At 53.1% G+C, this 17648-nt stretch overlaps 6 protein-coding genes across 6 annotated transcripts; 3 read left to right on the forward strand and 3 right to left on the reverse strand.

Annotated features, from left to right (window-relative positions):
* Positions 1-170: 170 nt before the first annotated feature.
* On the forward strand, positions 171-1541 carry NCS57_00186400 (uncharacterized protein; the record flags this gene model as incomplete). Its single annotated transcript, XM_053051912.1, has 1 exon — positions 171-1541. The coding sequence occupies one exon, from the start codon at positions 171-173 to the stop codon at positions 1539-1541; it is 1371 nt and encodes a 456-aa protein (XP_052920427.1).
* Positions 1542-2586: 1045 nt separating this feature from the next.
* Positions 2587-4311, reverse strand: NCS57_00186500 (Carboxylic ester hydrolase; the record flags this gene model as incomplete). The annotated part of the gene is made up of 2 exons (XM_053051913.1): positions 2587-3861; positions 3910-4311. 2 exons carry the CDS (start codon positions 4309-4311, stop codon positions 2587-2589), a joined length of 1677 nt encoding a protein of 558 aa, XP_052920428.1.
* Positions 4312-6167: 1856 nt separating this feature from the next.
* On the forward strand, positions 6168-7576 carry NCS57_00186600 (uncharacterized protein; the record flags this gene model as incomplete). The annotated part of the gene is made up of 5 exons (XM_053051914.1): positions 6168-6326; positions 6388-6757; positions 6811-6928; positions 6983-7123; positions 7180-7576. 5 exons carry the CDS (start codon positions 6168-6170, stop codon positions 7574-7576), a joined length of 1185 nt encoding a protein of 394 aa, XP_052920429.1.
* A 1984-nt stretch (positions 7577-9560) lies between these two features.
* Positions 9561-11760, forward strand: NCS57_00186700 (uncharacterized protein; the record flags this gene model as incomplete). The annotated part of the gene is made up of 2 exons (XM_053051915.1): positions 9561-10308; positions 10358-11760. 2 exons carry the CDS (start codon positions 9561-9563, stop codon positions 11758-11760), a joined length of 2151 nt encoding a protein of 716 aa, XP_052920430.1.
* Positions 11761-12040: 280 nt separating this feature from the next.
* NCS57_00186800 (2EXR domain-containing protein) lies at positions 12041-12703 on the reverse strand (the record flags this gene model as incomplete). The annotated part of the gene is made up of 1 exon (XM_053051916.1): positions 12041-12703. One exon carries the CDS (start codon positions 12701-12703, stop codon positions 12041-12043), a length of 663 nt encoding a protein of 220 aa, XP_052920431.1.
* Positions 12704-14634: 1931 nt separating this feature from the next.
* Positions 14635-16652, reverse strand: NCS57_00186900 (uncharacterized protein; the record flags this gene model as incomplete). Its single annotated transcript, XM_053051917.1, has 2 exons — positions 14635-14925; positions 14982-16652. 2 exons carry the CDS (start codon positions 16650-16652, stop codon positions 14635-14637), a joined length of 1962 nt encoding a protein of 653 aa, XP_052920432.1.
* Positions 16653-17648: the final 996 nt, after the last annotated feature.

Genomic DNA, 17648 nt, shown 5'->3' on the forward strand with positions numbered 1-17648 from the left:
TATTCGGGTTTGACCGGCTGCAAACCCGATGATTCAACCACTCTTCAGCTGAAAGCAACTCTCGAAACCATCAACCAACCACACACAACTTAAATACCTTGTAATCAGCTCACACCACGCTACCATCAATACCAAACATTAATCACAATTCGAGACACCAGTTATTCAAGATGGCTTCTACCGATCAACCAACTCGAGAGCCGCATCTCATGCACCGCTCGCTTCTTCACGCACCTGAATCCGTCGTCTCCGCATCAGGCGTCTATCTTACGCTATCATCCGGCCGCCGAATCCTCGATGGCTGCGCAGGTGCTGCAGTTGCCATCATCGGCCACGGACGCACCGAGATCCGTGATGCCATTGTCGAACAAGCTGACAAGGTCTCGTACGTTCACACAATGGCCTATACCACCGATAGCTCCGAGAACCTCGCAAACTTCCTCCTGGAAGGTAACCCTTTTGATTTGACGAGGGCTTATCTTATCGGTTCTGGGAGTGAGGCTATGGACTCGGCTATGAAGCTTGCGAGGCAGTATCACGTCGAGAATGGACAACCCCAGCGGACACGGTTTGTCTCGAGAAGACAGGCTTATCACGGCAACACCATCGGAGCTATGAGCGTGGGCAGCAACCTAGCCAGAAAAGCACCTTACGAGGGAGCTCTTCTGCTTGACAATGTGAGCTACGTGAGCCCTGCGTATGGGTATCGCGGACAAAAGGACCACGAAACGGAAGATGAATACGCAAACAGACTGATCACCGAACTTGACAACCATTTCCAAGAAGTCGGTCCAGACAAGATCATCGCATTCATCGCCGAAACAGTCGGAGGAGCAACAGCCGGCTGCATCTCGCCTCCAGCAGGATACTTTGAAGGAGTTCGAAAGGTCTGCGACAAGTACGGCATACTCTTGATTCTCGATGAAATCATGTGTGGAAGTGGAAGGACAGGAACTTTCTTTGCCTTTGAACAAGATGGCGACGTTCGTCCTGATCTTGTCACGATCGGCAAAGGCCTGGGTGGAGGATACGCTCCTATCGCTGCTACACTCGTTCATCGAGACATTGTTGAGACTCTCAAGAAGGGCACTGCGAGCTTCAACCATGGCCACACATATCAGGCTCATCCTTTGAGCTGTGCCGCAGCTCTGGCTGTTCAAAAGATAGTCAAGGACGAAAACTTGGTTTCCCGGTGTGCTGAGCTAGGATCTCGACTGCACAAGACTCTCGTGGAAGTCTTTGGTCCTCTCGACTATGTCGGCAACATTCGTGGCCGGGGATTGTTCTGGGGCATAGAATTTGTCGAGGATAAAAAGACAAAGAAGCCATTTGACAGCAAGTTGCGCTTCGGAGTTCAGGTTCAAGAGATGGCCTTTCGGCTTGGGTTGGCTGTGTATCCGGGAACTGGGACTGCGGATGGATATGTGGGAGATCACATCATCGTTTCTCCTCCACTGACTATCACTGAGGAGGAGATGGATATCATGATTGATTTGTTGAAGCAGGCGTATGACAAGGTGGCCGCGTCGGTTAGAGGATAGGGGTCTCTTGGGCAGGGAGACGAGCGTTGGCCTGGGGCTAAGAATTATGTCTCGGGAAATATTTCTCCAGAGGTTTCTTATAGGGTTTCAAATATTACAATAATATCAAGGTTCACCTCTACTCGCCACCCCCCCAATCTCAACCCTTCTTGATGGCGTCCCAAAGAGGCCACCAGCCACAACAGCAAAAAATATCGTTATAAATTCATGACGGCGTCGAACTCTAATCATAAAGCACCCTAAATTGGTTATTTAGACCTTCTATGGCGGCATGCATAGAAGATAACAATCCTTGGGGGTGAGAGGAGTTGCCATTCCAGCGATATCAAAAAAGAAGAGGGACGCCCACCTTTCTTCCATTTTCCAAAGATTCAAAATGCGAGCATCAGTAACCAGTAGAAAACTTCCGAGACAAGAAAAATTCAGCAAGTCTCATCAGATGTAGAAGAGGTCAGTCACTATCTCTGTGGTGCAGATTATGGGCTGGGTTGAAAAGAGACCGGCTGCTGAGAATCAGTATGAATGAAATCACTGGACAAGAACAAAGATGGACTTTCGAATTTCCCCTTTATCGTATTTTTATACGCGGATTTGATATCTGAACCAGTTTGCCAAGTCGCTAGCCCTCATCTAGAATGTTTGTCATCAAGATATCGCTTCGCTTACCCCTGAAGCCAGCCATGGGACGCATTGACTCTTGCAAACCACGCCATAATATTAGACCATGATATTACGGATATACGGCATTTTAATTAGCCTAAATTCCCTTGTAATATCTATTCAAGGGAAACTTAGCGGCCAGTCGAAAAGCCGGGAGCTAAGAAGCTAGTAGCCGACTTCAGCTTACAAGTGGTTCCCGCTGCCTATATGCCAACTTGCTTCTGAACCACTCAAGAGCAACGGCCGTGAGCATTTATTGCTATTGTTATCTATTTAACAACTTACGAGAAATTCACTTTGTTCGGCACTCAGAAACGACGGCATGGTTGAAATGATTAATCTATTCTAGTCTATTAAGTATTGTCTAATCCAGGCTACCTCGCGCTTAAGCAAACACGCTCTGCAGGAGATAGTCGATGGGAGCCTCTCTGTAATCATCCTTCTCAACATAAGCCAGACCAGTGCGGTTGACATCAAACACATAGTTGTCAGGCTTGTTGAGAGTGTACTTGGGCCAGGCAAGGGTGCGGTTGCCACTGCAGACGTTGGGGTCGGTGCCGTGGATGAAAGCAACCCACATCTTGCTCATGAGGTCGGCGAGCTCGACAAAGGTCTCGGGCTTGCCCTCGAAGGGGTTGGTGGCGTAGCCGACACCGTGGATGTTGTTGAAGACAAAGGCGACCTCCTGGAAGTGAGTGGCTCCATAGATGGGGCCGAGACCGTTGACGTAGACGTTCCAGAGGTAAGAGTACACGGGGAGGTTGGCGGCGGCGTAAGACTCGACGAGAAGTCTACGACCGCTGTGCTGCTGGTAGTCACCGGCAAAGGCGGAAGCTCGCTTATACTGAAGACCCCAGGGAGAGGCAGCAGGTCGGCCAACCTGGGAAGAAGGAATTCCGACAGCAGGGTCGTCGGGGTACAGAGTGGAGAGGCTGGCAATCTGGTTGGCGCTCATGCCCAGGCTGGTGAGCCAGGCCTCCCACTGGGAGTCGGTGTTGATGCCCTGCTTGACGTAGGCGGTACCCTCGTCAAAGTTGTTGCCGATAAGGACAGGAACGTGAGCAAACTTGCCCTCCTTCAGGAGCTTAGAGCCCTGGGTGGTCATGAAATCACCGTCGACGACAGCGCTGAAAGTGGGCGAGGTGACACCCAGGGGGTTGGTGCCGTTGAAGATGTCGTTGAGAGTCTGCCAGGGAAGCCCACGAAGGCACTCAAGTCGAGCAGTCTCGTTGGTGCATCCAGTCTTCTTGGCAAGAGCATCAAAGTAAGGCTGCCAGGCATCGGCATCAGCAAACTTGGCAACAGGGCTGCCGCTCTCGAGGATAGCGCTGCGGAATAGGTTCTTATGGTTTCCGTCGTAAGCGACGAGCTGCATTCCCAGGGATCGAGCACCGGCAGACTCTCCCCAGATGGTGACCTTTTTGGGGCTGCCACCGAAGGCGCCGATGTTGTTCTGAAGCCACTCGAGGGCAAGACGCTGGTCCTTGAGGCCGAGGTTGCCGGCTCCGGCCTCCTCCATCTCGTTGCTGAACATGAAGCCCCAGTACGAGACTCGGTAGTTGATGGAGGCAGCAATGATGGGCTTGTTCTCCTTGACGGACTGCTCAACAATGTAGCTGAGGTTGTAGCGGGGGTCACGAGAACCTCCGTTGACATAGCTCTATGCAAGGTTAGCAACAGTGAGTCAATTGATATTTTGATAACTTACACCACCATGGACCCAGACACCAACGGGGAGGTTGTCACCAGGCTTGACGCCAGCGGGACGGACAACGTTGATGCTCAAGCAGTCCTCAGAGACAGGGTTGCCCAGGCTCTGAGTATCGGAGCCATATCCGATACACGTCAGACCATACTCAGTAGCAGTCTGGACCTTGTCAAACTTCTTGGTGATTGGCTTGGGCGAGGCAAAGCGCAGAGGGCCAACGGGGGGCTGAGCATAGGGAATGCCCAGGAACTCATCCTGAGCATAGTGCTCGTTGCGCAGACCCTGATAGGTTCCCAGAGGCAGGCGAACCGTGGGGGCAGCAGACGACGGCAGGGCGGCCGACTCGGAAAGAGTCAAGCTCGTGAGAGCTGCCAGGAGGATCTTGGCCACGTGGGAAGACATCTCGGGAGAGTTAAGATGGCGAGATGGGATTTTTGACAAGAGAAGGAGAGGGTTGGTGAGACACTAGTAGAAAGTCTGTCTATGCGATCGACAGCCCAGCTATAAATCTATCCCAAAGGGCCCTTGCCCCCTGACGCAATTGATAGGCATGAAAGGGTCGAGAAATTACCTCGTCCGTCTTGTAGAAAACGCCCGTACGGCTGCTCCGTGCACCGGCGGCCATTGCGGTCCACGACTGGGTTCAAGATCCGCAAGATCCATCGTCAGCCTAGGACGATTTCCATTCGGGAGCTTTCCCCACAGGATGGCGGTGCAAGTATCTCGAGTCATGAAGGGGAGGATACGAATAAGCGACCGCATTCAACAAATTACCATGAGTAGACAAACGGCGTTTTTTCCGCTAACAAACCTTCTCTCCTTTGAACTTTCCAGCTGTCAGTTAACCCGGTTTCCTCTGCCGTAGTATAACGCCGTCTTTGTCGGGCGGAAAATCATTCCCAACAATGGTTAGCATGGGTGAGGGGTGTCTCGGAACTTGTCTGAACCTCCGTGGCCCCGCGGCCAAGAATTGCCAGATTCGACATGACCCCCGAGAAGCACATTAAAAAGCAAAGAAGAGACGCTTCTCTTAGTATTCCTACTTTGCCATCCTTGCCTGATCCAAAGGACGAATTTGGATAGATAGCCGGAAACCCACGAATGGCATGTCACGCCAGCATGGCCCCACGAAGGTAGCCAGGGGAAAAGCATCGTGGCAGGCAAGGAAGCTGTTCCCTTGGCTTCTAGTGAGATGGATGCCTCCGAGGCCGAGCACGACGTCGACGGATGCAGACGGTGAGTATTGACTGTGATATAGGGCCACGAGTCAATAGTCTGCACCAAACGGCCCAGGCCCCTTGCTTCCATCCCATGTACGGCTACAAACAGCCGAAGATGAACAAGAGTTCATCCGTGGTACTGGTCCCCGTCGTTCCATGCACACGTGGCTCTGGGCACGGGCTGCAGTTCTGCTCTGCATGCCACAAGTGGAATACATGCAGGCTTGGCCCCTGCATGGATGTCCCCTGACTGCGAACCAACAGGCGATGCAGCCCCTGCATCCCGGCTCTTCACTGCCATGCCATGCCATGCCACTTTGTTCTACCAACTCTTCTACCGCGATTCCAATCCTTACCTGAATGCCGAGCAAGCCGAGTTATATAGCACACATAAGTTCCCTCTCGGCGGCATTTGGAATAAATTCGTAAAAGAAGCAAATACAGTATGCTTCGTCTTGTGGAAAAATTATAAGGGTTAGCTCACAATGGTCCGGTAGTCTCAAGCTGAAGACAGGGTTTCACCATGCCCCAAGTTCGGATCGATTCCGCTCAGGACACAAACAGTGGCCAGACACCGGGCGGCTCTAGTGGCCTAAAAGGGACAGGCCTTACTGCGTAGTACCTCGCTTTGCCTGTTATTACTTTCATGACTGGCCCCCCGTGCAAGTTCAGCTTCTAGTCGTGGCTTAAGACTCTCTTTGCATTGCTGATCATATCCCAATCTGATGTTGATGGCGCGATAACCCATCCATGAGGGCTCCTCGGGTTCCTGGCCGTCTCCCCTTGACCCGTGACGCCATGGTTCCTGACAGAAACTCTACCCGACCCGATGCCACGGTATAAATACCCAAGACGGTGGATTACCCTTCCAGGGTTCGAGAGGGTCTTCCCCCTCCCTTCCCCCCTCAGGGATACTGACTCTGTCGCCATCCAACCCTCCGGACGACGTTTCCCTCTTAACCTTTCCCTCCCGGTTCCATCGTCCGTTGCGATTCCACCCGTGCACAACTTTAGAGTTTCGACAAAACCAACACGAGCATGGCGGGCATTGACGCCGAGGAGAGAGGCACTCGGCTTCTCGCAGCCTGCTGGGCTCTGGCGGCTGCGAGCGCCATACTGCTCTTTCTGAGGATATACTGCAAGCTCTGGCGAGGCAGAGGTCTCTGGTGGGACGACCACTTCTTGATCATCTCTTGGGTAAGCTACGTTCGGGCCGAAATCTTTTTGGATCTCTGGCTGACGATTGACGCTTCTACAGGTGTCACTGGCGATCGCCGTGTCGATCAATACCTATCTCGTGTCGCTTGGCTTTGGCCGTCACATGTGGACCATCAGCGATGAGAACAAGAAGACCATCAACCTGTTCACCATTCTCGTCGCGACGTTTGGTATCCTCGCGACGACGACGAGCAAGACGTCGTTTGCCGTGACGCTGTATCGCATCGCCACAAACCAATGGATGAAGTACTTTCTCATCTTTATCATCGTCACCATCAACATCTCCATGAACCTCGTTTGGATCTTTGGCTTTGCCAAGTGCACTCCTGTGGAAAGAGTGTGGGACAAAACGGTGCCAGGAACGTGCTGGGACGGACAGAAGCTGCTCAAATACCAGCTGTTTGCAGCTTGTAAGAAGAAAAGGGAACGAGCCCGTGATTCAATCGGCTGACCCGTTGTCTAGATTACTCCGCCATTCTCGACTTTGTTCTGGCTTTCCTTCCTTGGCCTATTCTCATGGGCATGTCGATGCGACGCCGCGAGAGACTCGGTGTCGCCGTGGCAATGAGCCTAGGAGCCATGTGAGACATCCCCCAAGACATGATGAAGCTGACAAGTGACTAACGCTCGTATAGTGCTGGAATCTGCGGTATTGTCAAGGCTGTGTTGGTGGTCAGCATGTCGAGTACCGATATTACCTATGACCGTGTTGACCTCACAATCTGGACTCTCACGGAACCTGCGGCTTCCATCATGGCCGTGTGCATTCCCGTTCTGTATGTACTTCTATCTATACATGTCCATCGCAAATATACCTAATACAAAGAAATAGGAGGATGCTATACCGCGAGCTCAAGTCGAGTCAAAAGAGCTACCTCCGCAACAGATCCCACACAAACCCCCTCGACGGAACCAACGCGACCAACGTAGCGAGCAGCAACACGAAATCCAAACGATACGGCCCCCATTCCAAGTACGGCCGCAACTCTGTCGTCATCATGTCAGCCGCCGGGTGGCAAGAGTCCCAAGAAGCCCTGCAAGACCCCACGAGCACCCAGACTAGCCGATCCAGGTCGTCTCCCAGCTCGGGAGGTGTCTTGAAGACGGAGGAGGTGAGGGTGCATCATGAGCGGCTGAGCACGTTTAGCGATGAGAACTCGATAGAGTTGAAAAACATGGGGCACACGGCCAGTGGAACAGGACCGAAGGGGAATGCTCCCTCTTTTTAATTATACATTGCTACTAATTTTATTGTCACGAGTCACGATAGATACTTGTAAAATAGGTACATTAATATTCTTCTTCTATAAAAATGGACCATCTTAGGTGGTCTTTTCTTTAATGCTTAACGCCATGTTGATACCGTAAGCGATGCACACTGACTTTGAAAGGATGACCAGCAACTCGGCCTTCTATCATTGACTTACTTCAATCTAACAAATTCTATCGAACAACATGTTCATCGAGACCATTTACAAGAGCACAGCATTGTTTGTACTTGGCCCAACTAGACATGCAAGACCCAGGCTCGCCAGGTGCCAAAGGCGGTTCCAGACGTCTAGATATAAAGTCCAAGGTACCATTGACCACTCGGGATATTATCAGACATGCGATCTTCGGGAGCTTGATGGGTAGCATGTCATCGATCTCCACATTGATCGGTAGCAATCCGAGGATGCTGGAAATAAAGATCAGCACTGCCTCACCGGGGCACTCCAGGTCGATCTCGCCCCCACAGGAAACACAGATGCAGGTACCATTTACGTTGCGACTCTATGTAGCATTGAGCGCTGACCATCATTACTGTATGCTGAAAGCTGTACTACACTCTTTGTGGCTATGCTCAACACCATCGCAATGGGAAGAGGTGCTCCAATAGTTACCACAAGAGGACAAGGAGTATTAGCAAGATGTGGCGAAATGTCAACTACACAATGCGAAGGATGTTAGAAAAGTTAACTAGTCTGTGTATAGATATACTTATTAACTATTTATAGTGACTAGAATTCCAGCTATCTGGTGACTAGCTGAGTCTTGATTGTGGGTGAGATGCTTCGGTAGATGGGTTTGGAGATCTCCACATGAAACAAAATATTGTGACCCCGCAAGGCAGATGACTGTTGTAATAGGTAGATTTATAGAAACAGTACCAACATCATAATAGAAAATATTACAGGGTGAGATCATGTTTAAAGTCTCTTAGACTCTTTGTGCATGTTTCTTGCTATTTGCAGAACAAGATACACTCATTCCTTTGCCTTGACGCCTCCTAACCTAGAGCAGCAAGGGGTAGCAGCAAATTCAGCCCTTCAAGCAGGGCACTCTTAAGCGATGAAACAGGGCAGACGTTCAATGTTTCCCAGGTGGCCAAAGCCCTGGAACAGACCACCTTGAGGTAAGTGGCGCCCTGGACAAATTTGATCTCGTCTGCTCGTCCTGGTCAGTGCCACTACTAGCACAACGCGAATGTGACCCCAGATGGCGGGTTGTCCTGGCAGTTGACGCGCTAATGACCCGGGAGAAGCGCCTCAGCCGCGCCGGCGCAGGGTCGTTGAGGCAGATGTAACGGGTTGAAAACTTGTCTTGGCCTTAAAAGGTGGTAGTGGTAGTCTTAGCTCTTAGAGAAGCTAGATTTGTTGTTTAAAAACATTCATCACGATATCAGCCCATGACGTCATGCTTCCATTTCCGACGTCGGCATCCGCGGCTGACATAAACAAAGAGAAAAACCCGTGATTTCGCGTGCTCAAGGTCCCGTAACTCCGTGATTCTCTAAAATCTCGGGGCGTCAAATGATTATCATGATTTATCTTGCTTGTGCCGGATCCCGCGGACATCCCGGCCATCCCGACGTAATATCCAGCCACTGGCGACGCTCCAGTCGCGCCTGGGACCCCTACCACACCGAGACTCCGACCATAGGGAGACGGGCAACTTCGCGGATGTGACGTAGGTGGCCCACTCGGTCATGAACCGGCATCTTTGGTGCCGCCCATCTCGAACGAAATCAAATCAATTTTCTGTCTCTTTTCGCTGATCAAGCAACCAAGGTCTAGAGCGTGCCAGCGGCTCGCGCTGTGACGACCTGACTAATTCCGTTGGCTCCAGGTTTCCGACCTTGGACCACGGGCTAGACCAACGCTTATTATCACCACTGCCATCACTCTTCTTCTTCCTCTTTCTGTTTTGCTTTCTTGCCATGCATTACTGGGTATGGCTTCGCATCATCAACCTGGGCCTTCTGGCCACCTGCAGGTAGCAGCGGCATCCAACCTCCGCCGCACACCGAGCCCATCATCATCGCGAGCATCCATCAACCCTCCTGCAACACCGGGGAGTCCAGCGGCCGTCGACGAGTCCGCCCCCGACTACTTCAATCCTCTGAGCCAAGCTCCCTCGGCGCAATCACAAACTTCTCTATCATCTTTCCCACGACTACCCTCGCAGACTTCTCTTTCCGCCTTTCCCGATGTCGCACCGCCACCGAGACGACCTCCAGTCGATCAGGCTCGACTTCCGAGCATCCGGCTGAGGCGGACTTCCAATGGATCCCTCTACTCCGACAGCGGTCTCTCGAGCGAATTCGATCCGAACCGTCCCCGAAGCATTTCACAACCTGAGCGAGCAAGAGTTTCCGATGCTCCCGTTCTTGCTCGACATTCGAGGCGGGTGCCTCAAATAGCCATGCCTCGACTCACAGAAGAGGGTGCCCGACCGAGTCTCGCAGAGCTGGGAATGGATGGACCGGCGAGTCCTTTATCTCCGGCCGTATCGCTTCCTGACCAAGCTCACACACGAGAATCAGATGTGGAAATGTCTAGGTTGCAACGGGCAAGGAAGATGAGCCGAATGTTCTGGCCGGGACATCGAAGGCAAGGGGACCAGAATGAAGCTACGCGACCTCTAACCGCCGAAGAGGAAGAATACGCCCAAGAACTGGTGGACTGGCTAGACGTCATTGGTGAGTTATCTATCTCATTGTGTATCGCGACATCGACTAACACGACCAGACCCCGAGGTTCAGACCCTCTCTACCCTGACCAACGTCCAAAACTCCCTCTTCGTCCCCGATCTCGGTAACTGGGTTAACCGCCGACCTACCTATGCCCTCTCTCGACATGATCCCGAACAAGACTGGGCAAGGGAAGCCATCGCCGAAGAACGACGCCGAGAAGCCGCTCGCGAAGCACGTGAAGCCCGTGAAGCTGCGGCAGAAGCTGCCGAAACGGTAGCAGAGCCCCCGCCCATCCAACGAAGCAGCACCATAACATCGCGCTTGACCGAGTCTCACTACGCTGCTCTTCCCCATGGGGCAACCCTCGAAGGATGGAGTGCTAGGGAAAAGGCCGAGTTGGACGACCATGTTCGACATATGCTTCACTCTAGACGTGCGCGATTCAAACGAAGCCTCAAGGGTTTTGGACAATATGTCAGGAGACCTCTTGGTTTCTTCGTCACCCTTTACGCCACCCTTATTACCCTCTTTGGTTTGGCTTGGGTTCTCTTCCTCATCGGCTGGATCTATGTGGGCGAGAAGCAAGTCTACGCCATCCACATCATCGACAGCGTCCTTGTCGCGCTGTTCGCCATCATGGGTGATGGCTTGGCACCCTTCCGTGCTGTCGATACATACCACATGATCTTTATCGCCCGCTACTCCGGCATGATCCGGAGAGCAGAGAAGGGCAAGAAACCCAGGACCAAACTAAAAAAGAAGAACGTCCCGCCGGAAATCCGGAATAGTCCTGAATATGAGACCAATGGACGTATCACTGGCTACCAAGCTAGGATGCTATTGGAAGCTGAAGCCTACGACCCTGAGAACGATCGACAAGACGGTAGCATGAACAACCTCGATAATAACAAGGATAGCGACCAGATGGTCGATCTGGAGAATGCCAAATCGCCTAACCCCGAATCGGACATGCCGGCCTTGACGTTTGCTCAGCTCAAGAGTCTGCAGCATCACCAGAAGAAGATGGCCAAGTCACACAGTTTCTACAAACCCCAAGAAACATTTACACATCACGCCTTTCCTCTGAGCTACCTCATGGCCATCGTCATCCTCCTGGACTGTCACTCGTGTCTCCAGATCTCTCTGGGCGCCTGCACCTGGGGCATCGACTACCACACCCGACCATTCGCACTGACAACGGTAATCCTCTGCGTCAGCATAACGTGCAACATCACAGCCGGTCTGCTCATCAGCAGAGGCGACCGCAAGACTCGAAAGAAGGACGTATGGGAGCTCCTCAACCGACAGGAGCTGACGGAAGACGCCATTAAGCACATGGAGGAGAAGAAGAAGAAGGAACAAGAGAAGGAGGAGAGGGGGAGCAGGTCGTCGGACAAGGATGAGTCTAGCGGGAGGACTTCGAGGGAGCTTAGAAGGCTGGTCAAGTTGCCGAGCTGAAGAAGGAGTACACAGACGAAAAGGGGGATGGATGATACATGAGGATACACGTGGATATGATGATGACGGTTTAGTATAATCCCTAATGAATACAGTAACATGTGTACAAGGTTATGTCACAGCTGCGAGAATGTTATATTGTGACGCTGATATACTAGGTGATGGGATATGCTGGAATGGCATCTGTGTCCATGCTCCTCCATGCAACCATCACGGCAGCATGAGAAGTCTCTGTTGTAAGCCCCTATCAGCTTGAGGCTCTCCACTCCCACCACCTCCCTCAGCATTCCTCACACGCCAAAACCCCAAATTCAGGAGGAGCATTCTCATCTTGCCAGGTGTTCAAGTATTTCAGCCACCCGACAAACTCCAGCGCATCCTTACCGTCCCCCCGACGGTCAGTCCACTCATCGGCATCCCGCTCCGTAACCTCGACGAACCTCAGCCCGTTTGCGCAGAACTGTCGCGCGGCGGGTCGCGGGTTCGCTCTCTTGAGTTCGTAGTCTATCAACCAGACGTTTTTAATGTGCCGGAGACGTTCGTCGTCGATGAGGTCATTCATGCACTTTAGCATGGGGTGGGATGATGGCTCGGGGGCATTCTCGTCGGGTTGAGGGTAGTAGTATTCGCAGGAGAGGTTGATTATCTCGTCGTGCGGCAGTTCAAACGCGACGTGCCTGAGATGCAGTTTGCCTTGTCGGGGGGAAATGGCCGCGTGCTGTGGGCTGATCCTGGTGAGGGTGTTCCATTTGTAAGGTTGAAGACAAAACAGGTCGTTCTCGGACCAGACTATCATCTCCTGCTCGTGCCCGTCCAGCATGAACTTTCCTGTCTGCGGTCCGTCATGTAGCTTGGCCATGTCGGCGGTATCATCCGAGCTGATGTAGTCGCATGCTTGACAAGTGCGCGATCCGGAGCACATGGTCATCACCGAAGCCTTCATGATCGCAGCCCTCGAATCACTGCATGCCGTCCAAAGTCCACGATCCAAATACATGGACGCATTCCCCTCTGTCCACGAAAATCCTTCTCCGTCTTTACGCCTCGGTGCGGCGAGACGTGATCTGCTGGGTCCCTTGAGCTTGTACTGTGCGAGGGCGGGGATTCTTTCTCGATTCTGCTGTTGAAGATGGTGAAGAAGTGGACCCCGGGCTCCTCGGTTCGAAATTTGGCGGCTTCTTCCCAGATGAGGTCGCGTATCTCTTGGGGGAGACGAGGGAAGGGGTGAAAGGCGGTCATGGTGTTGTTGGTGACTGGTGAAGATGTGGGGTTGGGGTCAGGTAGGGATCCAAAATAATATGCAACCCTGTGTAACATTATGTATGCAAACAGTGTGCGGTTATTTATGTCAGCATTTGCAACAGAGCAGGCAAACCAACACAAACCTCTCCTCTCTGCCTCAAACATATATTGTATCCACCACTATCACAGAGGCACATTTATTCCCATGCTATTCTCTCATCCAGGTTTTGGTGAGAATCTTTACATTTTGCGCCTTGAATTTGCCGACGTCGACGGAGTCAAACGAGCCAGCTGCCTCATCATCTACAGCGGCGGCGCCGTCAAAGCGTACCTCGACACCGGCATGTTTCCCACGATACGCAAAGGCCAGAGAATCCGTGAAGACGGCTACAAGATCCGATTCGCAGACCTCAACGGCGACGGTCAGGATGACTTCCCAGTTCTCTACGACGGCGGCGCGGTCAAGTACTGGCTGACTGTCTTGCCGTTTGGCGAGGAGGTGCTGTGAACGCATAAATCAGCCTTTATCACTGGCTTGACGCAGACTTAGAGGACGACAACGGCTCAGGGGGTGGTGGAAATGATGGCGGTGATGATGAGAACGACGAGGACGAGGACGATGAAAAGGCACCGCCATATGACCCCGTCTCTGACGACGACGAACGCCTAGATCCATGCCCATTCACTCCGGACAGATGCGAACAGATCGAAGCCCTCGACTACAACAACGAACTGAAACCTCGCTGCGTGACTGTGGCAAACGTCAAGGTCCGCTACAACGAGATAATCGACGACGGCTACTTGAGGTGTATGCGGACTACGTCGTTGGCGAATCAGGTTCGGCTCTCGACGATTTCATGCTTGGATAGCGTCGGCGAGTTCTTTGACTGCGAGATCTGATCCAAGGACTCTTGCTATCTTTCCTGCGAAACCCTTGACCTGCCATGCGGCCTGTACATTAAAGAGTGTGGCACACCACCTCGATTCAACTGGGACGGCAAGATGTGGCATCTCGGTGAGCCGGCCCGTTAAAGCGCTGTCTAAACAACTACGATACCGAGTCTATCTACTGGGCCAGCAGCTTACTAGAAAGGTTAATAGGAAATCTCTGACGCCGCTCATGTGCTCGGGAGCTCTGTCGGCATGAGTTCGATGTCAATGGGTGTATACACCGATGTATCGAGGTTCACTCTATGTACTTTGAAGTGATTAGCTCTCCCCCCGCTTGTTACTCCATATTACCATCGTCAACCCACTTCCTCTGTACCGCAAGGCTGGCCCCTCAGTGCCCTGTGCTGGGTCAACAGCCGGTGGTACGATGCCGTGGGCCCTGTTTCGCTCGCATGGGACGAGACGAGACGAGTGTGGAGAAGAATCCTCAGGGTCTGCAACGTTGCGTCTGAGTGGGAATCTACGTACAGGACCCAATCTACATGTATGTACGTACATGCAAGATCACGCGAGGAGAGGAGAACATGTTGGTTTGCGAAAATCAAGGCCAATCTATCGCGGCCAAACGTAAAATGCATGCAAGGTACTACAGGACATATACGGATGTACAAGTGGTCACTCATCCCCAGTCCTACGCCATACAGTAACCACAGCTATTATCATATAACATGGCCCAGTCCCTTATGAGCTGCCCGCGCGAGTGAAATCAGAAATCTGGGTCGTCACGACCAGACCAGCGACACTGGCCGACGTGAGGGTAGCAAGGACACCAGAGCACAGAGCAGAAAAGGCCAGGCTGGACACGTCTCCACGTCTGGAGGGCGCGAGCTGACCGAGGATACCAATCTGAATACCCAGAGAGCCAATGTTGCCGAATCCGCAGAGAGCATAGGTGGCAATGAGCTGGGATCGAGGGGAAAGGTCCGCGTAGTACTCGCTCGTGGCCAAGGCGCTGAATGCATTGTACTCGTTCTATGGCAGCGTGTTATTCGTCACAATTTCTTCAAAGAGACTGGAGGGAAACTTACGGTGATGATCTTTTCAGCAATGAGCTTGGCAACCTTGAGGATGTCACTCCCATCTCTCTCGCGAGAGACACCCAGCAGGAACGAGACAGGATACAAGCAGTAGCCCAGAATGGTCTGCAGAGTGAGCTTGGGGTCGTTGATGTCGATGTAGTATCCCCACCAAGTGAGGAGGCCATTGATCAAGGCGACAAGGGCAATGATGCAAAGAAGAGACGCGACAATGGTTCCCGCAATCTTGATACCCAACCAGGCACCATCGGCAAAGGCCTGGAGGGCGTTTTCAGCCTTGTGCTCATCATCCTCAGGGATCACGACGCGGCCGGCAGTCAGGGTCTCCTCGGTCTCAGGGTATCGCATCTTGGAGATGGCGAGCGAGGCTGGGATGGACATGATGCAAGACGACACGAGGGCCTCCGCGTTGAGACCGAGCGAAGTGTAGCCGACGAGCACAGAACCCGAGATGGTGGCGAAACCGCAAGTCATGATCTGGTGAATCTCGGCCTTGGTCATGTGAGGCACAAATGGACGCACCAGCATGGCAGACTCTCCCTGACCGATGAAGGGTGTAGCAGCAGCGACGACAGCTTCAGCTCCAGAGACACCAAGGGCCCAGAACACGAAGGTGGCAAACTTCATGATGAACCACTGGACAAAGCCAATATAGTACAGAACCTGGACCAGGGAGATGAAGAAGATGATGGCCGGGATGACGCCGAAGAAGAATCCCGGGGTCGCCGCAACGTCAGGGTTTGTGAGGAAGATGACACCATCCTTTGCGAACCCGAGAAGATCGGCAGCACGGAGGGCGATGAAGCGGAAGATGCTATAACCGGCGCCGGTGCGGAGCACAAAGAGACCGATGATATACTGTCCAAGCATGCCACCGATGACAGTGCGCCAGTTGATGCGTCTGCGGTCCCGGCTGGTGACCCAGAGAACAAAGAGGAAAACGGCTATGCCGAACAAGCTGACAGCTCTGTTCTCGCGAGTGTTGTCGGCAACTTCTTCGGACGCAAACGAGCCAACGAGGATGGTGGCGATGGCGACAAAGGCACCGGCGGGGGTGCGGAGCTTGGCCGGGATCATGTCGTAGACGACAACGGCCGTGTGCTGCCATGTCCAGCGGATAGGACCAGAGACGTATCGGATCGGGACGTGGAAGAAGATCAGACGGAGGGTAATGGCGAGCCAGAGAAGGAAGGGAACAACCCAGTTCTTATCGTTGCGATGAACAATAAGAGAGGCCATCCACCAGCCAGTGAAGAGCATGAAGAGGAAGAGGTGAATGATGGGTCGCTTATGTCGGATCAACCAACCCAAGATTCCAGACCGGTGTCGCTCGCTGTCATCACCAGTCGAGGCAACAACACCAGCCTCAGTCTTTTCATGGTCACTGTAGTCTGGGGGAGTTCCATGGCCAGTCTTCTCCATCGAAGTAACAGGAACGGCGTCTACTCCATGCTTGTGGAGATGACCCTGATGAGGCACGGCGGTCGCATCTTGAGCATTGGTCCCCTCGGTGTAGTAGACGGGGTCCTGGTGACCGCCGTCGGCGTCGACGCGCGGCGAGTGGTTGTGATGCTCATGGCGGTGCTGGTTCTCGGCCTCGAGGGCGGGATCCGAGCTGAGACGGGGCGCGTTGGCAGCGGCGGGGGGAGTAGCTTCAGCCATGACGACGACGAGAGAGGTCAATTGGACTGTTTAAGTGCGAGCGGTGGTGTTGAAGCTCGCGACGTGCTGCTCGAGTTGAAGGGTTGCGATTAGGCTTGGCCTAGAATGAGGAAGGCGACCCGGGCCCTTGAGAAGAGAGGACAGTCAGATCGGCGGCGACAGAGAGGATCATCTTGACCGACGGTGGGGATGGAGGCTTGTTTAATACTGGGAGGAGTGGGAGGCGTAGCTGTAGAGATTGGAGAGGGTGACACCGGAGGAAGCAACGCAACCCCGGACCCCGAATCAATGGACGATCCCTTGTTGGTCTGGTCTCACGCGAGCAGAGACAGACACAGATACAAAGAAAAAAAAAACTATCGCGGCATGGGATCTAAACCTTGCACGGCACATCCATGTCGAAGCTTATCGCAGTGCCAACGGCTGGTCGCCTCCTCCGTCCGTGGCACGCACTGCGCACACCCCGGGCCGGTGTGTCGGTCGACAAATTCTGCAATCTGGTGGGCCATCCGTCCATCCATTGATTGACCATGTGGTTGCTTGACTCGAACGAGGGGAGGTTGCTTTGCGGCGAGGTTATCATGACCAGGTACTGTAGGGGTAGTTGTTGGAGATGCTCAACTCTGCTTCATCTCTTCTCCTTCCTCTGGGGCGGCACAGTGTTCCAGGTCAGCTGACTACCTCTACACTGGCAACTTCCATCCACCTCCTTCTCTCTATCAATGATCGACACTCTTGGCTCCCACAACCAACACTTCACTCACAAAAAAAACACCAAGAAAACCATCGCCACTCCCCCCGGCGTCTACTCGGCCGCACCTCAACCCCTCGATTCCTATTCTGGAAGGTTGCTGGAACGTTTGACCCCATGCTGGAGCCCTACAACCCCCCTCCCACCAATCACTCTCTGAGTTGAAAGCGCCCCAGCCGGGTCCCGCTGCTGCCAATGCACGCTACCCGCGGCGCGCCAATGGTCCACTGACGTCCTGTACCCCA

This window comes from Fusarium keratoplasticum, chromosome 1 (genome assembly GCF_025433545.1).
Source record: "Fusarium keratoplasticum isolate Fu6.1 chromosome 1, whole genome shotgun sequence".
NCBI classification, from domain to species: Eukaryota; Fungi; Ascomycota; class Sordariomycetes; order Hypocreales; family Nectriaceae; genus Fusarium; species Fusarium keratoplasticum.